This window comes from Chiloscyllium punctatum, chromosome 1 (assembly GCF_047496795.1).
Source record: "Chiloscyllium punctatum isolate Juve2018m chromosome 1, sChiPun1.3, whole genome shotgun sequence".
Lineage (NCBI taxonomy): Eukaryota > Metazoa > Chordata > Chondrichthyes > Orectolobiformes > Hemiscylliidae > Chiloscyllium > Chiloscyllium punctatum.
In genome coordinates, this window is record NC_092739.1 from 144,406,785 (window position 1) to 144,433,404 (window position 26,620).

Consider the following 26,620-nt stretch of genomic DNA (forward strand, 5'->3'; position numbering starts at 1 on the left):
TAGGGTGACCAGAACTGGATACAGTATTCCAAGTGCGGTCTAACCAAAGTTTTAAAGAGCTGCAACAAGATCTCACGACTCTTAAACTCAATACCCCTGTTAATGAAAGCCAAAACACCATATGCATTCTTAACAACCCTGTCCACTTGGGTGGCAATTTTAAGGGATCTAAGTACCTGCACACCAAGATCCCGCTGTTCCTCCACACTGCCAAGAATCCTGTGCTCAACTTTCAAGTTCGACCTTCCAAAATGCATCACTTCGCATTTATCCAGGTTGAACTCTCTCAGCCCATCTCTGCACCATGTCAATGTCATGCTGCAGACTACAACAGTCCTCTATACTGTCAACTACACCTCCAACCTTTGTGTCGCCTGCAAACCTGCTAACCCATCCTTCAATCTCCTCATCCAAGTCATTAATAAAAATTACAGAGTAGAGGCCCAAGAACAGAGCCCTGTGGAACACCACTCACCACTGACTTCCAAGGAAAATATTTTCTTTCCACTACCACTCGCTGTCTTCTGTCGACTAGCCAATTCTGTATCCAGACAGCTAAATTTCCCTGTATCCCATTCCTCCCGACCTTCTGAACGAGCCTACCATGGGGAACCTTATTAAATGCCTGACACAAAATTTTAATTCATCTCTGGCCACAGGGTAAGTACCAGAGGATTGGAGGATGACTAATGTGGCTACACTTTTCAAGGAAAGTGGTAGAGATAAACCCAGGAATTACAAACTGGTGAGTCTCACATCAGTGGTAAGTAAACTATTGGAGGAAATTCTGAAGGAGAGAATTAATATCCACTTGGAAAGACATGGGTTAATTAGGGATAGTCAGCATGGTTTTGTCAGAGGGAAATCACGCTTAATATATTAGTTTGAATTTTCTGAAATGTGATTAAATGTGTGGATGAGGGAAGTTCAGTTGATGTAGTTTATATTGATTTTTAACAAAGCTTCTGACAAGATCCCACATGGGCAACTGGTTGAGAAGGTTAAAGCACATACAATCGAGGGAAACCTGGCAAAATGGATCATTGACTGGCTTAATGGATCATTGACTGGCTTAGTAACAGGATACAAGGGGTAGTAGTAGAAGGCTGTTTGAGTGACTGCAGGCCTGTTTCCAACAGTGTACACCAAGGATCGAATCCTTCTGGAAATCGAAGTACAGCATACCCATGGGTTTCCTTTTCATTAATAGCAAGTACTTCCTCAAAAGCACTCCAATAGATTGATTAAACATAAATTTCCTTTCAAGAAACCATGCAGTCTCTGCCTAATTACTTTGAACTTCTCCAAGTATCCTGCTGTAACTTATTTCATAATAGCTTTTAACATTTCCCCTTTGACACATTGTAAGCTATGTACCTGGTAGTTTCCTGCCTCCCTCCCTTTTTAAAATAACAGATTTGTTATATTACGTATTTATGGGACCATTTCTGAACTTGGGAGTTTTGGAAAATTAAAACTCATGCATCAACTATCTCACTTGCTGCTACTTTTGGAATACCAGGATTACTAAAGTAAGCAAAAATATTCAAAAATAGATGAAACATTTATATATTTTTTAAAAAGTTAGATAAAAGTAATTTTTGGAATCAGAAATATAATTAAAGGGGGAAGAATAAAAGCTACAGGCAAATTTGTTTCAAACCAGTCACTGAAAATAAACATGTAGGAGAAGCAGGCAGTGAAGACAATGGTATGTTGTCCTATATAGCAAGAGAAATCAAGTTGAAGAGCAGGAATGTCTTCCTGTAACTGAGATGCTGATAAGACCACACCTGGATACTGTGTGCAGTTTTGGTCTCCTTACCTGAGGAGAATGTTCTGGCTATGGAAAGAATGCAATAAAATTTTAAACAGACTGATTCCCAAGATGGTGGGACAGGTGTACAGGGTGAGATTTGATTGGCTAGGATTATAATCACTAGAGTTCAGAATAATATGGAGGGGGTGATCGCATAGAACACTACAAGGTTCTGATAAGATTAGACAGGGAATCAGAGGTCACAGATTCAGGATAAGGAGTAGGCCTCAAGTCAGAGATGAGGAGGAATTTCTTCACCCAGAGTCATAAGCCTGTGGAACACTCTGCCATAGGAAACTGTTGAGATCAAAACCTCGAAAACTTTCAAGAGAGAGGAGTAAAGGAGATCAAAGGATATGAAGACAAAGTGGGACAGGGTATTGAATTGGATGATCAATCACTATCACATTGAATGATCAAAAGGGCTGAATTCCTACTCCTGCTCCTATTTTCTATGTTAAACTAATTTTCTGAAGTGGGATTTTAAAATGACTTAAATATCAACCTACATATAAGCTAATGCAAACTTTTTCAAAACAAATCATCTATCCTCCATTCAAGCTTCTGGTTTCATTAGTAGGCCTTCATTTTATTATCATCTCTCATGTTCCCTTTCCTCTTACAATAGGAAAAGAAATGGATTATAAATAATAGCATGCTTTACAAATCCCTGCAGTGAACAATTTGAGCTTTCATTTGAAAAAAAAGACTGGAAAAATATTAGTGTGGAACTTGGATTGTACTTCAATTCACTGAGGTCCAAAACTGCCAAAAAGTGGCAGAGGTGAAAATTTCGTCAGGTAATCTGCTGTCACCTGTGGGTACTATTATATAGTCTTGATAAAAGATTCAGAACATTTAGACTGTTAAGCCTTGTGAGCAATAAATATTCATGCAAACATATTATATAAATATGATTAGAAAGTTCAAGGAGACAGTTCTCTCAATTTTACATCAAATAGTTCACCTCCTATTTATTCCATTCCTTTTAAAACAATTATATCACATTAGAACAAAGTTCAGTCATTCAGTAGGTCTTTGTTTTCTTTCTCAAGTACATAGAGTCATCAGATTTGCCAGGTTTGTTCTTGTACAACTGAGATGAGCATGTTGGAATGGGAACAGACACAAAACAACAAACACGATTTGGGCTAAATGGCTTGTTTCTATCTTGAATGTTCTTTTGTTATTCTATTTTACCAAGTAATAAATACTACACTAGTGACCAGTTAATGCAAGAGTATAGCACAAATTTGGTATTACATCAAGCCATTTTCGATGCAAATGAAGTATTAATATAAAGTTATTATGCCAAGATACCACATCCTTGGGTATTGAATGCACAAGATGGCCAGCAGTGTAATTGGTGAACTGGCCAGGTATGAAATCAGAGTATTCAACAACACACGGACATGAGGCATGACAAACATACCAACTCCATCACTGGAGGAAGCATCTTCATTCACATGATATTCCATTCACCCTGGATGCAATGGACCTATTCTGTGTAACAAGAAGGTTACATTAACAGGACAGATTACTTCTTTAAATTTCCCATTGTTTGATGTCTTTGCAATAAAATGAGCACAATCATCGCTGGCACAATGAGCACTTTTTGCAGTTTATTTGGTATCCTGGAACAGGTAGCATCTGACAGTGGGTCACAGTTCATAGCAAACTCATTCAAGACATGTATACGAAGTGTCGTGTCATGTTGTCACCCCACTAGCCATGCTGAAAAGGTCTAGCAGAACATACGGCATGTATTATAAAATCAATGATTACTAGATGTTGAGCAACACTCAGATTTTCACATTCAACACTAATGAGAAAGAGATAGAGATAACCATCCCTCCAGAATTTATGTCGCAAGCACGAACAACTGTGCCTGACAACATATTGACTTTATCATTCTAAGACATAGAAAGTCTTCTTCAAAGACAGAGAATGAAAGAGATACCAGATAAACAAACATGTAGACAACTACCAAAACTGTGCACTAGGCAGAGTGCAAGAGTGGAAAATACAGATACTGGACTACCAAAAGGTTTCTAAAACATGCAGCCAGCTCAGACCGGCACACCAAATCATGCAGAAAGAGTTTGGAAAAACACTCCAAGAATGATGACTGTGTGGTAATGTTGAGTGGCAGTATCAGCAAAACAACCAAGTTGACAAAGAACAACACATTCTCTCCAGATGGGTACACAATCAGCAGAACAGGATGACTTGTCAAACATCCAGAACATTAATCAAACTTTGCAAGGTTCATCTTGTAAACTCTGTTTTAACTGTTTGGTACAATTATGTAATTGACAAAATGTGCTTATGTGCAACAATGTTTATATGTTTGGAAAAACTGAACTTTGGAAATATTAACCATGAAACTGTTATGTTTCATAGTCAGTATACCTTTAAGAGAAATGCTCAGGAAACCATCACTGCACCAAAGCTTAGTATAATAATAGCATAATGGTATTAAAATCATGTACCTTACCTTAACTGGGATCATTTGAACTATGACATACTACTGAAAACATGCTGCTTAATTCGGTTTTGTTGTAATCTAATACCTTCAATACTAGCTGAGAACTAATGTGTCTGAGGAATATAATGTTTGGACATAGTACCTATCCACAATAAACATGTGCTGGATTCTTCAGTATGATATCCCAATCTAATTTCTTATGTTCTATTGTATCAGGGTAAGTGCTGTGGAAGCAGAGGAATATGACAAAGCAGGAGGAGTAATGAATGGGATGGTCAACATGGGAGAGTCTCAGCCAGGCAGTGAGTGGTGAGTGGGAAAGAGACAGCGAGCAGAAAGATGGTATTAGAGATGGTAAGTAGAAAGATTCAGTATTTGGAGTTGGTAAGCAATTAAAAGCTGGTAAGCTATTAAATACAGTAATAACTGTAAACTTGCAATAATGTCAGTTATTAATTTGCTCATTATTTAGCATGTTTTATAAAGATAAACTTTATTGAAAAAATTAATTGCAATGAATCTACAATTTAAAAAAAATTCTACATGCAGCCTTATTAAAATTTTTCAATATCCCAACTGGCTGATTACTTTTCCAATGAATGCTAGAACACTAGGACATATTTTCACAATGTGAAAAAAAAAGATAATTAGCATTCTCACCATAATTGACTATGTGATCGCATCACATTAGCGAGTTAATCAGTAATGTGTAATCATTATAATATACTAAAACTGTGCTCAAGATTGTAAGGTAAAAAGGATCCAATTATGAGAGTTACTATTGATACTGAATAAAACATTGATCATAAGTCTTCTACTCTTTATAAGTCTTTTACTCTTTCCTATAACCTTTAGTCTCAGATCTTAAAAACTTAAATATTTTACATTAAATTAAGTAAAACATCATCACTACAGATCTTTATCCTTTGAAGTTTAAGACATCTACTTTTCAATGCATATTAGCAAAGAATACATGCAATTCAGCACTAATTAAGAGACATGAAATATATAGGCCATGCAATAGTGTTGGGATCATAAACACATAAGTGTCTTATGAATCAGATTTCTAAACTTCTGTATGAAATACCCATAATTTTATTTCATGTTCATTACTGTCCCGGAGGGTGTCAGTTTCCATGGACCATCTTTAAAAATGAATGCTCCAAAATGAACAGGTATACATTACACTTTTTTTAATTGACTCTTTTTACAATAGCAGGTTTTACTTCAAAACATGAGCTGTTCCCAGATGTACACAGGTGTAAATTCATTTAGTTTTTGTTTCCTAATAAAATATATTAAATTGGTAGGTCTCTTTCTTTGTTCTCTGGTAGATGTCAATTTTTAATAGATGAACATATTGAAACAGAATAAACAAGAATTACTGTGTTACTGTTAAAAAGCATCCAGAAATAAACAAGGCAATTTTAATTAGACTCATCAGTAAATGTAGTGCGTATATATTGTGGATCAGCTCAAAAAAACCCAACATAAAACTAAATTTAATCCACAAAAAAGCACAAACATTAACAAACATCACAATACATATTAAGTGTTAAGATATTTAAGAAGAGCCTGAAATAGATGGTAAGTACTTTTCAGAAAACCAGAAAACATTGCGGTGTGGAACAACTGGCTTTATCTGACAAAATTGTGCTTCTTTTTGTATGAAGCCCATCTGCACACAGGACAGCAGTGTCGCCCTCCTGCCAACCAGACAACAATGCACTGCTGATGGAACACATGACCACATGGTAGCCCCATTATTAAGCAGCCGTTTCTGAAATTTTCCAGGCACACCACACATTCTGAGCAATGCAGCATGTTATTGGGCCAAGTAGACCAATCTGGCTCATCATCATCAGTGATGCTTGTCATTCCATGTAGTCTTGGTGTGCTTTGAGGAATATTGCCAGAATTTCTCTCATTTGCATTGGTTTCTTCATTAGTTAGCACCTTTCCTTCAGCAGGCATTAAATGTGTACCTGCCTCTTCATTATCACTTATTCCTGATTTATTACACATTACATCACAGCTTTCATTTTCAGAATCACTATCAGTCTCATGGCAACTTTCACTTATTTCATCTTCAGAATGCCCTGTTACACATTTAAATCGCCATGTTGGTAAGTTTTTTATGTAATCTGTTGGTATCAATGGATGCAGCCACAGATCTGGGAATGCAAGTCTCTCCAGCAACAAATCAGGATCTTCTTCCCAATCCAAAGTGTGAGGGTAATGCTGAAATGAAGCAATTGGATGGAACAAATAGCTTGTATACCAATCCCACAGACTTGACAGCCACTCAAGATTATTAACATTTATTTCATCATCATTATTATTACGTCTCCGTTTTTTCTCAAAGTAATCTATTAGCAAACCATGGCCCAGGTATGTGCTGAGAAATAGAGCCGGATGGGATGAGTAGAAAGTCCAGTCAGCTCTCACCCAAGAAGCCAAAGTGGTTGTGTTGGCATATCTCAAAAATTTTAAACTATATTCATAAAAACTTTCCAAATATGGTAACTGAAGAAATCCAATTATAGGTAGCCAGGACATTATTAATAATGAGTTATAAGTTCCTAGTGTGCTTATAAGAACTACAAATCGCTTTATAGTAGCACCTTGTGTTATAAATAAGTCCATCCAAGCCATTAAGTTAACCAAAACTAAACTTAAGACAAAGAGATCATTTACTTCAGGCTGCAATGATCTAAGAAATACATCCATTGCATGATGTGATATAAATTCCCCTGTAGTGTTACCATATTTATAGATTCCTTCAGGAGTTTTCACAACATATGCTGGGAATTGTTGTACACCAATTTCCTTCACACGACTGTCATTGTTCCAGTTCTGGACATCAACAAAAATGAATTCTACGCGACCTGTAAATTTTACACTGAGAACAGAGTAGAATGCAGGCGGCTGGTCCAGGTTTGCAAACAAGTACATCTTTACAAGATACCGGTCACTTTTATTCCATTCTTCCATTAGCTGGTCAGTGCTTCGGATAGTTTTGATCCGAGATGCCACGTGAGCATTTATCCATTTAAAAATTTGCTCAACTTCAATCTTGCGACCACTGTATTCTTTAAGCATTACTTTCCCTTTTGAAGTGTTAGTCTGCGGAATGGACATTATGAGTGTGGACTTCAACCATCCTCTTTTGCTGCAGTATCTACAGAAAAACACAGAACAACTGAATTGATTTAATCATTATTTGTAAATCACAGAAATAGCAAATGCTACTTGTTAAATTAGTTATAAAAACAGCTCAATTTCACAAATAATAAATATAAATCTATGTAGCAGCTTGAATAGTGAAAACATCAAGTGACATCGAGTTAGAAAAGTTACGAAAGGTACGATTAAAAAGATGGAATTTGGGGAGTTATACAGAAAGAAGGAGAAAAGTAGCTAGATGAAAAGCTTGGGGAAAAGTGAACCAATGTAAACCTGGTCAGCGGAGCAGGGATAATAGGTGAAGAGAGGGTGCATACTTGTCGAATAAGCAGATATTATGAATGGTGGAAATTGGTATGTCAGCAATGGAGCCATTGAAGGTTGGGAAAACGTTTCGTTAATGTTAGGGGTGAGGCTGAGGTAATGCACAGCTTGATTAGTCCGATTACATGGGGGGTTTGAAGTTTTGCTCAGGGTCATACAGGCAACAAGTTTTGCTGCAATTGTTTCAGCATGAGAAAATGGAACAGCAAGGCACGGTATCAATGGTAAGGTGTAAAATTTAGGAATGAATGGAAAATAACAGCTTGTCTTTCCAATGTCCATTTATAGGAAACGAAGCATCCACCATGGGGAATCTAACAACAAAGGCAATGGAGATTGAAGCAGTGGAAAGCTAGACTGAACAGCATAACAGTGGAAGTTGATTACTTGTTTTAAATAAATCCTTGGAGTAAGGTAAGCATGGACAAGCTGTCATTTATCCATGCAAAGATGGTCATCAAGGAAAATTTTAGGAAATGATGGAGAAATTATAGCAGCTCAACAACAAATTCCTCCATGACCATCCTTGCATGCACAACCAACAATGAGCAATAAATTAGTGAGATGACCTTACTAGGAGGAATTATTTCTCTCACACACACACACAGCTTCAACTGGTGTACTGTACAGTACCTCTGAAATACCATTAGGTAGGGATTGACAGAAATTTGACTGAGCAACAAAGAAGGATTGAAATAGTCAAACAATATGAAACTTATACAGACATACCTTGAAAGAACAGGAGTCTCCAGAAGTGATGGTTGAAGGCAAAAGGGAAAGTATTGTTGTAGATGTGCTGGCTTTATGCAGCAGAAACATGCGAGGGTTGCCTTAGGATCCAAAGATGTGCAGATTGGGTGGATTGGCCATGCTAAATTGTCCTATAGTGTCCATGGATACATAAGCTAGGTAGATTAGCCATAATAAATGCAGGGTTACAGGGACAGGGTTGGGGATCTGAACGGACTGCTCTATGGAGGGTCAGTGTATAGTCGATGGGCTGAATAGCCTCTTTATGTACTGTAAAGACTCTGTGATTAAGAGTTGGACAATACAGGCAAAGCAAGAGGTTGGGTTGTTTTTATGAAACAACGGGATAGTTGGCACAAGTTGGGGAGGGGAGGGGGTCACATCATGGTCACAGAGAATATTATTTGTAGCCAGGTGTGTACATTTATGGTTAAAGACAAGGAAAGGAGTTAAACTGACAAACATAGCCAACAACAGATATGACTCTATGACCTTCTTGCTTTGGTTTCCATGGGATTGAAACCAATCCCCACAATTTCAAAATAAATCCTTAACTGTAATTTTAAAATGCACGTATCATATTAAAGAAAAGCAAAATTTCTAATATCTAGTGCTCACAGTTATTGTAGCTACAGATCATGAAAAAGTGCTAGGCAATGAGCTGATAAGACTGAAGTCATAACATGAAAATAATGTTTTGGAAGGATCTGTTAAATTAATCAGCAATTGGCAATTGCTTCCTTGTAAATTACTTTTAAAAAAAGGTTTCATCCTATAATTCTGTTATACAATACACATAGTCATCCACATCAATGAATAAGGAACATGAATAGACAAATTAAACTAACACACAATTTATTTTTCAGATTGGAAACAACACCAAGGTTACAACAACAATTTGATATCAGAGAAGATTTTAGTTGCTGCCTCAGCATTGCTGATGTGATAAGACAGAAGTAATCCTACACTAGTAACAGTAATGAGAGGGTCATTTCCCGCCATTTAAGTCATAATACAGCTGGCCCCACTGACTTCTTTCACACATCAACAAAGTGCTTTTAATATATCCAGCCTGGTGAGCCTTTACCTTTCACACTATAAAAGAATATCTTTGTTAAATGTGACTGCAGTAACTGTACAATGACAATCTTCTGCTATTATCAAATCTTTCGCAATAATGTAAAAGGACCAAATTATCTGGAGGAAAATGGAATTCTTTGTTACAAATGGACACACTCTAATATAATAGACAGAATACAAACAGTTCTCGAGGGCTGTATGGTATGGTGAACTGTAAAACTTACCTGGGGTCACTGGAACAATTGAAAGTTCCTGTACGTATACCAAACTGGGACACTTTCTTCACCATCTTGTGCCATTGATCCTTGCACAATAAAGGATCTTTATCTTTAGCAACAACCTGTAAAATAATTTTACAAGTTATTACAAAAAAGTAGGGTTGTTATTATTCAGAATTGAAACCTGATCTGCAAGCGTCATATACCAATTCAGAAATGACATGGGACCTCATTACTCAGCAACAGAATGAGGAGAGATTTCTGGCACCATGTGGGACTTAATACCTTGCTGTTTTTGGAAAGACAGAGGACAATACAGTTGCAGAAAATGCTAAGAACGAAAGTTAATAGTCAAATCTAGTGAAAACAATGCACTGTAGCGTTTCTTACTGATGTTCAAAGTCAATGCACAGCTTAAGATGTGATGAAAGTAGGATCAATTCAGGCTTTCAAAAGGGAAATGTATCATTAACTGAAAAAGGGAAATTTTGCAGGGCTACACAGAAAAAGCTGAGTGGTACTACGTGAATTTCATCTTCAGATAAGTGTGAAGTATTGCATTTTGGAAAGTCAAATCAAGGTAGGAGTTTCATCGTGAATGGTAAGGACTTAAGGAGTGTAGTGGAACACAGGGATCTTGAAATTCAGGTTCACGGTTCTCTGAAAGTGGAGTTACAGGGAGACAGGGCAGTGAAGAAAGCTTTTGGCACAACTGGCTTTTTCAGTCAGAGCATTGAGTATAGAAGTTGGGATGAAATGCTGCAGTTATACAGGATGTTGGTGAAGCTGCACTTGGAGTATTGTGTTCAAGCTTCAGTCATCTTGTTATAGGAAGGATGTTATTAAACTGGAAAGAGTGCAGAAGAAATTTACAAGGATATTGCCTGAACTCAATGGTCTTGAGTTATGAGGAGAGGTTGGACAAACTAGGAATGTTTTCTTTACAGCATAGGAGACTGGGCGGGGGGGGGGGGGGGGGGAATCTTATAGAAATGCATAACATCATGACAAGCATGGATAGGGTAAATGCACTCAGTCTTTTTCCCAAGGTTGGGGAATCGAGGACTAGAGGGCATCAGTTTAAGGTTAGAGGGGAAAGAATAAAAGGGAATCTGAGGGGGAACATTTATTTTAAAACAGAGGGTGGTACACATATGGAATGAGCTGCCAGTGGAAGTCGTTGAGGCAGGTACATTAATAACATATAAAAGACATTTGGATAAATACATGGATAGGAAAGGATTACAAGGATATGGGCCAAGTGCAGGGAAATGGGGTTAGCGTGGACAGATATTTTGGTCGGCATGGACCAGTTTAGGCCATAGGGCCTGTCTCCGTGCTGGAGGGCTCTATGACTTGTACCTTGTATAGTTTTAGCAAGACCTCCCATCTATTATACTGCATTCACTTTGAAATAAAGGCCAACATTCTATACTTTCTTCTTCCACCATATTGGCCTTTGGTAGAATTTAGATAGTGAAAGTCACCTCCCACCAAAAAAAAGAGGACATATTGACAAGGGTGGCTATTAAAGAGTAGACTACACAAAAGCAAACACATGATCCATTTATTTATACACCCATGCTACCCTTTAGAATCACTGATTTTGCAGGAAATAGGTGGCATTGAAGGTAGGGGTAGAAGCTGGGTGAAAACATAAAATTAAATGAGAGGAGATGGGTGGGACAATGCCATGACAAACTGTGACATAATAGTTTTGGAGAACAGAGTCTTGAACATAGGTAATAGGCTGTTAAACTAGACTTAATGTCTGGCCTCCTCCGGAAAATGCAAATCTAGTGAATGCACACCTCACGAGAAATGCATCATCAATCTCACCATTATTTGCATTTTTCTATCTGTATGGTGTTTTATCCTGCAGAAGGAAGCGATGTCGGATGTACTGACAGCTCATGTTATAAAGCTGGTATCAACTTTTTTTTTGGATTGAATGTGTGACCAGGGACATTCTTAAAGCTAAAAAACCTACAAAGCCTAGTCTGAGAGAGCTGGCTACACTCAGGTTGCTTCCATTGTTCCAACTTAAAAAAAAATCCAAGGCTTTCCAAGTTGTTAAGTGTCTTCAATAGCCAGTTTGGCATCTCTACCTCACAAACTCTCTACAAAACAAAACCAGGAGAAAGTAACTTTTTAAAGTGACAGTATCATCACACGAGGGTTATGGGAAAAGGCAGGGAAACAGAGTTGAGGTTACCAGATCAGCCATGATCTCACTGCAGAGCAACCTGATGGGTTGAATGGCCTACTTCTACTCCTATGTTTTATTTCCTCTCAGCTATCCCAAATTTACTTTTACTCCTGTTCTACAATTTCTACTATCTTTTCTACAATTACGTCAAATCTAACTATTATAGTCACTGTCTCCAAAAGAGTTACCACTGCAACTTCATCTATTTGCCCAGCTTTATTTCCTAAGTCTAAATCCAGAACATCCCCTCATCACTTTAGGCTTATTTGTCCTGGCTCAAAAAGTTCTCTTTTGCGCCCTCTGTGCCTTTCGCACTCACTGTACCCTATTTGATATTAAAGGTAGTTGATATCCTCAATAATTACTGTCTACTTGCTTTTACACTCATTTGCCTACATATTTGTTGCTCCACCTTTGTCCACTATTTAGGAGTCTCTCGAACACCCCTGACAGATTGTCTGCCCCTGCTTTATATCTGAACTCAACCCATACACTCTCACTAGAATGTTTGCGTCTCTCCTCCTGACTGTAATTGATTCCTTAACTAGTAACGCTACATCCTAAGCCTTTTTTAAAAATCTCATCTCTATCCTGCCTGATAGATTCATCCATATTGAGGATGCCATGTTGCTATTTTGGCCCCTCTTTAAGCTAATTTTCTGTTATGACAATGATAGTATTTTGTTATGTGCCTATCTGCCCCTGCAGTTCAACAGCTCTATTTGCTATGCTTCTTGCATTTTCATATATAACTTTTAATACTGACAAATACCTGTTCTGTATACCTTTTAACCTTTGCTTTTTTGATCTTTTCAGTGTTGTATCTGTACTAGAACAGCTTGACCAGGGTACAGCTAATTCTGGTGCAGAAATTTTCAGTATTATTGCTGGAACATTAGCAGAGCATGTAGTCATTGTTGTTTCGTGATATCACGTGGAATAAATGAAAATGGCTAATGGCTGACATTAGAGATGCGAGGTCTGCAGAATACACCAAGACAGATTTTCTACTCAGCACTTTGTCTTAAGATGCCTACAAATGATTCAGCCACATCCTTTGCTGGGGTCCCCAAAGAGTGGTGATCTTTCCCTCTCATTTCCGATTATGCAGGTTCTTTGATGTCATCATAGGTCACTATTCGTGTCACATTTTCATCCATTTATGGACCAAGACTGTAAAGAAATTTGGAACTGAGTGGCCCTGACCAAACGCAAACAGATAATTGGTGAGTAGGTTACTGCTATCTAAATGCAGCATGATAGTACTGACAATAAATCTGAATAGGATGTGGGCATCAACGGCTAAGCCCAGTATTTACTGCCTCGTCCCCTTAATTTCCCCCTCATGAACTGTCATCTTAAACCATGTATCTGCTGCCTATGTCCTTCCAAGGGTTCACAGGTTTGGAAGGTGCTACAGGTTAGTTGATGAACTTGGAGCTAGCTTCTTGCGATTTTTTTTGAACAAGGATTCTCGAATCCCTCTGCTCTTTGGCTTTCTGCAGTCTTTTTCCAGTCAAATAATATTCACCTTCTCTATTCCTTCTGCTAAAGTGCACAACCTCACATTTCCCCATATTATGTGCCATCTGGGGGTGGCACAATGGCTTAGTGGTTAGCAACGCTGCCTCAGAGCACCATGTGAAAAGCCAACCTTGGGCAACTGTCAGTGTGGAGCTTGCACATTCGCCCCCTGCCCTGTCTGCGCAGGTTTCATCTGGGTGCTCCAGTTTCCTCCCACAGGCCAAGGATGTGCAGGTTAGGGTCAATTGGCTATGCTAAATTGTCCGTAGTGTCTGGGGATATGCAGGTTAGGGCGAATTGGACATGGGAAATGCAGGGTTACATGGATAGGGTAGGGGATGGGCCTGAGTGGGATGCGCTTCAGAGGGTCAGTATAGACTCAATGGGCTGAATGACCTGCTTCCACACTGAGGGATTCTACGATTTTATGATAAAGTGAAAATAGTGACTAGCCTAGTAGAGGTTAGTCAGCCAGATTAATTTGGACACACCTAGACAATTTTCCACAATAATGCTACTATGGCCAAATAATATTTGGCTTCTTTGGCTGCTTCATTTATTGAAAGAGTGATGACTATTGTGAAATTTAGTAAATAAAATTTAAACTGTAAAAATATCAAACAAAAACAGAAATTGCTAGAGAAACTTAGAAGGTCTGGCACATCTGTGGAGCAATTTGAAGGAGGGTCACTGGAATCTAAACGTTAATTCTACTTTCTCTCCACAGATGCTGTCAGAACTGCCAAATTTCTCCAGCAACTTCTGTTTCGGATTTCTGACTTCCACAGTTCTTCATTTTAGTTTGAAAAAAGAATGTCATTACTTGGACCAGCCATATGCCATCTTTAGTGTCTTCCACTTGCTCGTAGAAATGCATCTCACCACTGAAGTTGGTGCTGGAGGTAGATTCTGATGCTTCCTCTTCTCGGAGTGCAGAATAAAGCTCACCCTCCATCAAATCACCTGTGGTAACAAAGACACGAAAAGACTTTCAAAAACACCATAGAATAACAGAAGGTATAAGACAGTAGAATAACAAATGGCTTGGGGAGAATTCAATTGAGGGACTGTCTTAAGAGGTGACCAAGGTAAAAACAATGACTGCAGATGCTGAAAACCAAATACTGGATTAGTGGTGCTGGAAGAGCACAGCAGTTCAGGCAGCATCCAACGAGCAGCGAAATCGACGTTTCGGGCAAAAGCCCTTCATCAGGAATGTTGCCTGAAACGTCAATTTCGCTGCTCGTTGGATGCTGCCTGAACTGCTGTGCTCTTCCAGTACCACTAATCCAGTATTAAGAGGTGACCATTCAGTCTATTGTCCTTGTGGCAGCTCTTTGGAATTGTTACCTAGTAATTCAAATTTCTTACAAGTTTGAATATCTGACATTTACTTCCTTCTCTCTTACATCACATTCAGGAAACTGGGTCTGTATTTTCTAGCATTCTGAAGAATGACAGCTGGAGATGGAAGTGAATTTGTTCACTCAGAGGGAAGTGAACTTTTGGAATCCTCCATCCAAGAGTTGTGGAAACTCAAATCATTTAGCATATTCCAGTCGTATAGTGATCCAGACGTTCTGAAAACAGATAATTAGCCACAATCTAATTAAATGGTGGGCAGTCTCGAGGGCTGAATGGTTTATTCCAGTTCTTAAGTCTCGCTAAAAGATTCCACCCTATGTCAGCTCTCTGAAATTGCTATCCATTCATTCAAATTTCCTAAATGTTTACTTAGCTGATATATTTTAAAAGGGAAGTAAATAAAGTGAGTAAAATTGGGAACGTGGTGGCCCAGCAGTATTATTGCTAGACTGTTAATACAGAGACCTACATAAGGTTCCGTAGACCTGGTTTCAAATCCTGCTACAGCAGTTCGTAGAATTGAATTCAATAAAAGAAAAATCTTGAATTAAGAGTCTAACGATGACCGTAAATCCATTATCAGAAAAACCCATCTGGTTCAATAATGTCCCTGAGGAAAAGAAACTGCCATCCCTACGTGGTCTGGCCTACATGTGACTCTGGACCCACAACCTGGTTAACTCTCAACTGTCCTGTAAGCATTTAGGGATGGGCAATAAATGCTGCCTAGCCAGAGGCGCCCTCATCCCGTGATTGAATAAAGAACTATGGATTGTTTTCAGTAGGACATTTTCATACCCTAATAAACAGCTGGATGTATAAAATCTCTAAAACGCTTCCTTGTTTATTTTTAAAATCATCACTAACCTTGAAGGTTTTGAATACCTCTGGTAAATCTTAAGTGAGAACTTTCATAACTAAGATTTACTTGCTTCTTTTACCTATATTAAAGGTCTTCCTAAACAGGGTGCCAAAATTAGACAATGCTGCTGCTTGACCTGCTAGGCCTTTTCCAGCTCCACACTTTATCAACTGACTTTCCAGCATCTGCAGTCCTCATTATCTCCATATTGCAAAACTTGAAAGGGTTCAGAAAACATTTGCAAGGATGTTGCCAGAGTTGGAGGGTTTGAGCTATAGGGACAGGCTGAATAGGCTGGGGCTGTTTTCCCTGGAGCATCAGAGGCTGAGGGGTGACCTTATAGACATTTATAAAGTCAAGGGGCATGGATAGGGTAAATAGGCAAGGTCCAAAACTAGAGGGCATAAGCTTAAGATGAGAAAGGAAAGATATAAAAGGGTCAACTGTTTCACAGAGGGTGATGTGTGTATGGAATTAGCTGCCAAACAAAGTGTTGGAGGTTGGTACACTTACAACATTTAAAAGGCATCCAGACAGGTACATGAATAGGAAGGGTTTAGAGTGATATGGGCCAAATGTTGGCAAATGGGACTAGATTAATTTAGGATATCTGGTTGGCATGGACGAGTGGGACCGAAGTGTCTGTTTCGGTGTTGTATATCTCTGACATAATAACTATTAGTGAAGGCAGTGAATAGCAATGACACTAGACTAATAATTCAAACACCATGCAATTTTTAAGGGACACGTGTTTGAATCCCACCATAACAGACACTGGAGTTCTAATTCAAAAAAGATCTGAAGTAAAAAATGTTAGACTAACAGTAATCTTATAACCACTGTTGGTTGTTGCAAAAGCTCAGGTAATTCACTAGTGTCCATTTAGAGACAGAAAACTGAGACACATCTAATCTGGCCTGGGTCTCTTTTTAAGTCACCCATGGGAACGGGCATAGCTGGCTAGCCAGCATTTATTGCCCGTCCCCAATTGCCTTGAAGAATGTGGTAGAGAGCTGTTCTTCTTGAAATGTTGCAGTCCATGAGCTGCAGATTAACTCAATTCCACCAGGGAGGGAATTCAAGGATTCCCAGGTCATGTATTTAGAAGGTACTGCATAAGGATCTTTGGATCATTGCAAATTCCTGCAATGCATCTTTTAGGTAGCAGCAGCAGCAGCAGTGTGTACTAAGTGTTGGTGGTGGAGAGAGTAGATACTTGTGGATGTGGTGCCAACCAAGTATCTTGGATGGAGCTGCACTCATCCAGGAAAGTGTGGAGTATGTTATCATATTCCTGACTTGAGCTCTGTAAATGGTGTACTGGCTTTGAGAAGTCAGGATCTGTTACTTGCTGCAGAATTCCTAACCTCTGAGCTGTTCTTGTAAACTCTATTTTGGATGTAGGTTTGCTCACTGAGCTCTTGAAGGTTCATTTCCAGACGTTTTGTCACCCTACAAAGGTAACATCTTCAGTGGGCCTCAGGCGAAGCACTGCTGGAAATTCCTGCTTTCTATTTATGTTTGGGTTTCTTTGGGTTGGTGATGTCGTTTCCTATGGTGATGTTATTTCCTGTGGTGAAGTCACTTCCCGTTCCTTTTCTCAGGGGGTGGTAGATGGGGTTTAACTCGATGTGTTTGCTGATAGAGTTCCAGTTAGAATGCCATGCTTCTAGGAATTCTCGTGCGTGTCTTTGTTTGGCTTGTCCTAGAATTGATGTGTTGTCCCAGTCAAAGTGGTGTCCTTCCTCATTCACATGTAAGGACAATAGTGATACAATGTCATTTACAAAATACCATGCAAGGATTGTAACAAACACTACATTGGACAAATGGGCAGAACACTAGCCGCCAGGATACATGAATACCAACTAGCCACAAAAAGACATGACCCTCTCTTACTAGTATCCTCACATACGGATGAGGAAGGACACCACTTTGACTGGGACAACACATCCATCCGAGGACAAGCCAAACAAAGACACGTGCGAGAATTTCTAGAAATATGGCATTCCAACCAGAACTCTTAACAAACACATCGAGTTTGACCCCCTCTACCACCCCCCTGAGGAAAGGAACAGGAAGTGACTTCATCACCGGAAATAATATCACCACAGGAAACGACATCACCAACCCAAAAGAAACCCAAACATATAAATAGAAAGCAGGAATTTTCAGCAGTGCTTTGCCTGAGGCCCACTGAAGATGTTACCTAATAGAGTGACGAAACATCTAGAAATGAACCTTCAAGCTCAGCGAGCAAACCTACATCAAAAACCTCCACCTGAGCTACAAATCTTCTCAAAAAACTCTATTTATTGGTGAATCCAGTTGAGTTTCAAATCAATGGTGACCCCCACAATGTTGATAGTGGAGATTCAGTGATGGTAGACATGGAGTGGTGGTCAGATTGTCTTTTATTGGAGATAGCAATTGTCGGGCATTTGGGTGCCACAAATATTACTTGTTGCATTTTAACCCACACCTGGATATTGTCAAGGTCTTGTTGCATTTGAATATGGACTGGTTCAGTATCTGAGTAATCACAAATAGTACTAAACATTGCAATCATCAGTGCACATCCCTACTTCTGACTTGCACGGTGGGCTCTAGAGATGCATAAAATATTATAGTTTTGGCCTAACCAACTTTTTATATAGTTCCAGTATACCTTAAACTCTGCGCCTTGGATAATTAATGCAAGTGCACAACATGCCTTTTTAACCACTTTATCCACTGGTCCTGTTATCTTCATGGACTGATGTACATGAACACCAAAGTCCTCAGTGCTTCCCAAGGTGCTGCTGTTGATCATGGGGCTCTTTTGCATTCTCTTGCCTTGTCTACCCTACGCAAGTGCATCACCTCACATTTATTTGCTATGGATCAGCCCATCTAAACCCTCTTGTAATCTAAGGCTATCCCCCTCTAGCACCCCACTGTTATTTTGTATCTGTGAACTTACTGATCAACCTTCCCACATTCAAGCATAAATTATACGTATATCATCCATAAACTGCAAGGGTTCCAACATTGACCCCTCTGGATACAGACTTCCAATTGGAAAAACCCCTCTCAACTATCATCCTCTGCTTCCTGCCATTCAGCCAGTTGTGGATTCAATTTGCCAAATTTCCTCGGATTTCCATGGTGATATCAGTCTCCCATGCCAGACCTTCGCAAAACCCTTCAAATCCAAATAGGCTACATCAAAAGGACTGTTCTCATCTATATACCTGATCATCTGTTCGAAAAATTCAATCAAATTGGTCAGACATAAGACAAAAGAGAGATTTGAACTTTAACAAAACTATGCTGGTTAGATAGACTGGCTTGTAGATCCCTAATTTATCCCTTGCTAACTTCTTCAATAATGGTACCACATTTGCTGTCCTCCAGACCTCTGGAACTGCTCCTGTAGCCAGAAGGGAACTGAAAGATTTTGCAATCGCCCTTGCTACAACATTTCATCCAGCCACAGCAATTTATTACTTTTAAATCTGCCAGGCTACTCAAAACTTTCTTTCTATGCCAATTTCTTTAATTTCCAGCATTTTGTGTTTTTACAACAAATTCCAGCAACTGCAGTAATTTGGTCCTGCCCAGAGTGTAGTTCAGTCAATCACATTGTTTTAGGGCTAGAGTCACATGTAAGGTAAGGATTGCAGATTTCCTTCCCAATAGGGCATCAGTGCACCAGCTGATTTTTGTCACGACCTGCTCAGCTTTTTATTCCAGACTTTTACCAATTTCAAATTTCACCATCTGCCACAGTGGGATTCAAACCCATGTTCCCAGAACATTAGGCTGAGATTCAGGATTACATATGACATTACCAATATGCCACCACCTGTCCCTGTTTTACCATTTTACTTTGTTTTCCTGTTTAATGAGCTTAGCCATATACTATTGAGTTAGTGCTCCACTAACATCAATGCGATGATTGTGAATTTTAAACATGTGGAGTGAGTATCTTTGTAATGCTATCTTTTACCAGGCTACTCAGAATCCAGTGAAAACAGCAACCCTAAGATAATTTGATTGATTCACAAGTATAGAGCTGCAACATTGCAGTATTTGTCCTCATGGTACTTTTCCAGATAGACATTTTACAATTTGTAGGAAACTAGAGAGCTGTGAAATATGGTCATTGTTATTTTTAATCCTCAAGTATCTGTCTAAAGTCAAAGTTAGCACATCAAACGTGTAAATGAGTGTCCACCTTCCAAGTGGTATGTGGGACTTCAGTAGTGTAATAAAATAGATGAAGGAAGGAGGAGATGCAATTAATAGCAATAAATCAGCACAAAATGTAAAATAAAATTACTGAAATCTGGGTGTCACTATGCATGATTCACAAACAGTTAATATGTAGGTACAGCAAGTGATTAGGAAAGCCATTACAATATTATCATTTATCACATGGAGCAGCAGCGTAGCAGTAATATCAGCACTTCAGATGGTAAACCTTGAATTTTGAAAATCTGGATTAAAATGCTAGACTAATGGCAATCAGTCAATTGTCAATAAAATATCTCTGATTCACAAATGCCCCTTAGAGAAAGCAATATGCTATCCTTACCTACACATGATGCTTGACGCAATGCTATGAAATGCCCTAGCGAGTTTTGAGAAGATATGTAGCTCAGGTTGAGGTTTTGGATGTAGGTTTGCTCGCTGAGCTGGAAGGTTCATTTCCAGATGTTTCGTTACCCTACTAGGTAACATCTTCAGTGGGCCTCAGGCAAAGCAATGCTGAAAATTCCTGCTTTTTATTTATGCTTGGGTTTCTTTGGGTTGGTGATGTCATTTCCTGTGGTTATGTTATTTCCTGTGGTGAAGTCACTTCCTGTTCCTTTTCTCAGGGGGTGATAGATGGGGTCTAACTCGATGTGTTAATCCTATACAGACAACAAGTTATCATGGTTGCCCACAAACCCTCCAACATACTAAAACAGCATATAACATACTTGAAAGACGCTATACAGACAACAAGCAAAACTAATGTCATTTACAAAATACCGTGCAAGAACTCTAACAAACACTACATTGGACAACCAGGCAGAAAACTAGCCACCAGGATACATGAACATCAACTAGCCTCAAAAAGACATGACCCTCTCTCACTAGTATCCTCACATACGGAGGAGGAAGGGCACCACTTTGACTGGGACAACATATCCATCCTAGGACAAGCCAAACAAAGACATGCACAAGAATTCCTAGAAGCATGGCATTCCAACCGGAACTCTATCAACAAACACATCGAGTCAGACCCCCTCTACCACCCCCTGAGAAAAGGAACAGGAAATTATTTCACTACAGGAAATGACATCATCAACCCAAAGAAACACAAACATATAAATAGAAAGCAGGAATTTTCAGCATTGCTTCGCCCGAGGCCCACTGAAGGTGTTGCCTAGTAGGGTAACGAAACATCTGGAAATGAACCTTCCGGCTCAGCGAGCAAACCTACATCAAATGAAATGCCCTTTAGGCAATTATGGATGGGCAATAATTGCTGGCAATCCTATGATCAAATATTTAAAAAAGAATGCAACTATTGTTCCTTGACAGTCAATTGCACTTCCATCACTAAATCCCCATTTTGAATATCCTGATGGGTACCATTGACCAGAAACTGAACTGGACTTAACACAGAAATATTGTGACTGCAAGAGGTCAGAGATCAGGAATCCTGCAGTGAGCAACTCACCTCCAGACTCCCCAAAGTTTGTCCACCACCAGCAAGACACAGGTCAGATGTGTGATGGAATACTCTCCATTTTCCCAGATGAGTCAACTCCAACAACATTCATTGAGCTTGACACCATCCAGGAAAAACCCCTGGCTTGCACTTTTGCACCATATTCAAAAACACTTAGTCCATGCACCGAAGTGGGCAGCACGGTGGCACAGAGGTTAGCACTGCTGCCTCACAGCGCCAGAGACCCGGGTTCAATTCCCACCTCAGGCGACTGACTGTTTGGAGTTTGCACGTTCTCCCAGTGTCTGCATGGGTTTCCTCCGGGTGCTCTGGTTTCCTCCCACAGTCACAAAGATGTGCAGGTCAGGTGAATTGGCCATGCTAAATTGCCCGTAGTGTTTGGTAAGGGGTAAATGTAGGGGTATGGGTGGGTTGCGCTTCGGTGGGTCGGTGTGGACTTGTTGGGCCGAAGGGCCTGTTTCCACACTAAGTAATCTAATCTCATCTAATCTAATCTAATCACCACAGATGCTCACTAGCAGAGGGGTGTGCCACCTACATGATGCACTGCAGAAATTCACCAAGTACTTTCCAAATCCAAAACCATCCATAAGAATGAGGGCATCAGATACATGGAAAATTACTACACAGAGTTCTCTTTCAAGACATTCACCATCTGGACAGAAATATATCACCTCCCCTTCAGCATTGCTGGATCACAATCCTGGAACTCTCTCCCTAACAAAATTGCGGGTCTACCTAAACCAAATGGACAACAGGCAAGAACAAATAGTCAGTCCAAAAACAAATACAAAGTGACTTCAATATCTAAAACCCAAAGCTGATACATAAAATCCACTTTTAAAAATCAGCTGAGGCTTTAAGAAGGCAACCCACCACCATCTTCAAGAGTATTCTGTGAATGGACCGGCCAGCAATCCCACATACCACGAACGAGAAAAATTACAAATAACAATCTAAACTCTTATCAAACATTAGATTACAATAGTCAAGGAAATAAGATTGTAAATTATAAATTCATTCATTCATAAATTATAATGTGCAATCATTTTTGTCATTGTCTTTCATAAAAAGGCAATTGCTAGGTGGGATGTCTGAAGAGTTTAAAATGATAGCTAATTTGAGTTTAACATGGAAAACAAAATATGTATACACCACCTGCTGCTACAATTAAACTAAATTAGCTCCCTACAGTACACAACTTCAAGACAAACAAGGGACAGATGCATTGCACATATTGTTTTCTGACAAATAGGTACATCAACAGTATATGGCGCAACTCAGACAAAAAAAAAGTATTTGATCTTCTTGATTCAAACCTGGAAATCTCACATCTCAAGTCTTATCTTACATTACGTATTTAAACAGCAGTAGTTCTCTAGAGCAGGAGGCCTGGGTCCAAGTCCCACCCTACATAGCACCTCCAGAACAAGTTGATTTGAAAATATATACGTTTTTACATTAACTCCAACAAGGGAAACTAGGTAAAGTAACTGGTCATAATTTTAAAATGTACCTGTGAAATTATCTTCCTGAACAATGGGATAGGGTCAAAACATGTTTAAGGCAGAGGTAAAGAGACTATTGAACAACAGGGGACAAAGCGTAAAAACGAAAGTGGATTTGAGGCAACAATCACACGACTCGAGTACAGTCCTCTACAGAAAGCTGGATTGAATCAATCAGCTGAAGATTTTCCCCATGCCACATGACTTGAAAACTTCATTATCATAAAAGGTGTACAATTTTAAACTGATTACCTCAGTCCAAAAACAAATACAAAGTGACTTCAATATCTAAAACCCAAAGCTGATACATAAAATCCACTTTTAAAAATAAGCTGAGGCTTTAAATGTTTAAACAGCTATCAAAATGGACATCAACCTGATCTATGAACTACTCAAGCCCTTAAGAAAGATGGCATCATTACTTCATCACAGATTTTATGGCATACACACTAACCAGACTTTCTAAAACTGGAATACTCATCCTAGTACATGTTTAAAAGGACATTTTTCTAAATGATTCATTAACACAACATGATATCACTCACAAATGGGAGTATAAAGTCAAATGCAACAACTCTTAAAACCACCTAAACTCTGAAAACAAGAACAAATCAAGTGTACTAAAAATACAATTCTCCTTTAACGATTGTTGATAAATTATTGCCAATGCTGATTAGATACATTTCAATAATGAGAAACATTATACAAATCCTAATACTTCTTTTAAAAAAAGGACAAAAAATACTGGTAAAAGTCAACTGTTCTGTCTTCATTAGAACATAAGAACTAAGAGGCATAAGCAATTCAGCTCCAAGACCTGCTGTCATTCAATACCATCATGGCTGATCACATCTCACGTTCAACTCTTATTTTCCTGCTTGCTCTCCATAACTTTTCAACCCATTACTAATTAAAATTCTATCTCCTCCTTAAATTTACTCAATGTCCTGTCATCCAGAATCTGAGAGAAGTAATTTTATATCTGTTTGAAATCTGCTATCCCTTACCTAAAACTACCACCTGTTATAATAGATTGTCCCAAAAGAGGTAATATCCTCTCTACATCTACTTTTCAATTACCTTAAGAACTTCTATACCTCAATTAGATCTTCTCTAATTCTTCTAAATTCTTGGCAGCACAGGCCTAACTGCTCAATTGTCTTTTTTCATAAGAAAAAGAACCTCCTCTGAGCTGCCTCCAATGCAATTAATAGAGAAAGAGTGAGTACTTCAAGCCTGAAACATGTTGTTAGAACCAATGATGAATGATCATCAGTTTGAAATTTCAACATCATTTCTCTCAACGGATATTATCTGACTTGCTGACTACTTCCAGCATTTTCTGTTTCTATGTCAGATTTTCAGCACCAGTGGGTACTGTGCTTTTGTACTTGTACTTTAAAATAAACTAACAATGAACAGGAGAAGTAAATAAACACTAAGGACTGGGATCAAAATATAAAAGATATCCAACAACAATGCAAAGAGTTGAAAGAGCTAAATGATTCCTTCTGGATTGATGAATGGATATTGTGTGGGACCTGCATACTTTGGGAAGAGAAGTCCTCCATGACCATCATGACCTGAATATTTAGAATTAAAACAGTAGGATACCCTCAGCAAGTCTGGTAGCATTTGAATGGTGGAAAGGGGACAAATGTGAAAGAATTCAGAGTACCTTTGAGAACAATCTTGGTGACAAAAAGAAACCGCAGAAACTAGCAGGAGGCTGGAAGAACACAGCAAGCCAGGCAGCATCAGGTGGAGGAGTTAATGTTTTGGGTCAAGACCCTTCACCAGGATCGGAGAAGGGGGTTAAGAAATAAATAAAGGGAGGGGTTGGGGCAGGGGAAAGGTGGGTGAGATAACGATAGGTGGATGCAGGTAGGGGGTTATTGTGATGGGTCAGTGGGACCTGCATCTACCTATTGTTATCTCATCTACCTTTCCCTCATTTATTTCTTAGTGCCTTCCCCCTACCTCATCCTGATGAAGGGTCAAGACGCGAAACGTCGACTACTCCACCTCCTGATGCTGCCTGGCTTGCTGTGTTCTTCCAGCCTCTTGATTGTCTACTTTGAAAACAGTCTGTCTGGCAGCATCTTTAGCCAGAAAGCAGAGTTAAGGTTTCGGGTTCAACGCCCCTTCGTCAAAACTAATTGTAGCTGGGAAAAGGTTGGTATGATGTACATCTCTAGGACTATACACATCAACCTTTCCCTAGCTACAATCAGTTCTGAAGGGGCACTGAACCCGAAACCTTATCTCTGCTTTCTCTACGGATGCTGGTACATCTGCTGTATTTTTCCAGAAATTTGTTTTTATTTCTGCTTTCCAGCATTCGCAGTTTTATTTTAAAAAGACAGTCTGGTCCTTTACCGGATTTCTGCACCAGCTCCCGGACATCTTTCTTCTCGGGCAGGCCGGCGTAGCAGATTCCCCTGCACTCCAGGATGGTGCGGAGTTTCTTGAAGCTCAGAGCCACGGGGTCCACTAACTGCGTGGCGAACACCCCCGTCTCATACCAGACGATGGCTTCGAAAAAGCGAGCCAGCACGAAGAGGACGAGGAAGTAGAGGAGCAGGAAGAAAAGCTTGAGCCACATCTTCGAAGCAGACTGGGACTATTGAATACGATGATGAATCTCAAACCGGGCCCTCCTGGAGCTGTTGCCCCGACACCAACATCTCAGTCACCCCCTTTTTTTTCGGGGAGTTTTTTTTTATTCCTTTTCTCTGTCTGAATACTTCCCCCTTGTCAAATCTCCACACGAACCTAATGTAAGTCTCTCAAACACGCTCAGATTTAAGTAGGCGACTGCCTGTCTCCTTTTAATTAACGACCGGGTCAGTATTTGTCACTCTCCAGATTTCAGGCCCACTCCAGAACCATTTTCCCGGCCCAGATCCAGACGCCCATAAATACAACGTGCGCATGCGCACAGAAACGTTAACCTCACTGGATGACGCAACGATTCATATTTGCATGTTGTTTATTAATTATGTATTCTATTTTGTGACGCGTCCCTAATTTGCATGTTGCTTGTTAATTATGTATTCAGTTTATGACCCGAGTTTTACTTGTATGCTACTTATTATGCGTCGATCCATCTTATATTTCATTGTGACGCAACGTAATTTACATTTTTATTATCCATTATTTAAGATCCATTGTGACGCAAAGCACGAGTGACGGCCAATGAGGCGCTGTTCCTGTGGCTGCTGAAACTAGTGTCCCCTTCACCACCCACTAGCCCTCCAGTGCTTCAGAGACCAATGGGTTAGCGAAGTAATTTGCAAGATTTCTTGTAGGATAATGGTAATGACCCTACCTCTAGACCGGGAAACTCTAGTTCAAGTCCCACCTACTCCGGAGATTTGTAATAACATTTATGAAGTGTTTAAAATTAACACCAGGTTATAGACTATGACCTGGTGTTGTGTGATTTTTAACTTTGTACACCCAAATCGAACACCGGCTCCTGCAAATCATTTCTGAAGGGATTGGTGAGGGGGGGAAAATAAATAAATCTGACCACATTCCAATTACAAGAACAAAGCTT

The 26,620-nt window shown here is 39.4% G+C and overlaps 1 protein-coding gene and 1 long non-coding RNA gene across 4 annotated transcripts in view; one reads left to right on the top strand and one right to left on the bottom strand.

Moving 5' to 3' along the window:
* Positions 1 to 16,622, top strand: part of LOC140480917 (uncharacterized) — a 36,430-nt gene extending 19,808 nt beyond the window's left edge. The window contains exons 2-5 of one of the 2 annotated variants that reach the window (XR_011961425.1): positions 4,524 to 4,661; positions 8,106 to 8,231; positions 13,186 to 13,300; positions 15,019 to 16,622. This is a non-coding gene — a long non-coding RNA (uncharacterized lncRNA). Of the gene's footprint in view, positions 1 to 4,523; positions 4,662 to 8,105; positions 8,232 to 13,185; positions 13,301 to 14,325; positions 14,468 to 15,018 lie in introns of those variants that run through there. The other variant, XR_011961424.1, reaches the window with a different exon arrangement.
* Positions 1 to 26,011, bottom strand: part of LOC140480901 (charged multivesicular body protein 3) — a 68,590-nt gene extending 42,579 nt beyond the window's left edge. Inside the window, exons 1-4 of one of the 2 annotated variants that reach the window (XM_072576476.1) lie at positions 25,438 to 26,011; positions 14,422 to 14,561; positions 9,872 to 9,987; positions 5,486 to 7,488 (exon numbers count right to left, since the gene is read on the bottom strand). In XM_072576476.1, the coding sequence (XP_072432577.1) occupies positions 5,946 to 7,488; positions 9,872 to 9,987; positions 14,422 to 14,561; positions 25,438 to 25,663 (2,025 nt within the window). In that variant the 5' untranslated portion in view covers positions 25,664 to 26,011 and the 3' untranslated portion in view covers positions 5,486 to 5,945. Of the gene's footprint in view, positions 1 to 5,485; positions 7,489 to 9,871; positions 9,988 to 14,421; positions 14,562 to 25,437 lie in introns of those variants that run through there. The other variant, XM_072576493.1, reaches the window with a different exon arrangement.
* Between the last annotated feature and the right edge of the window lie 609 nt (positions 26,012 to 26,620).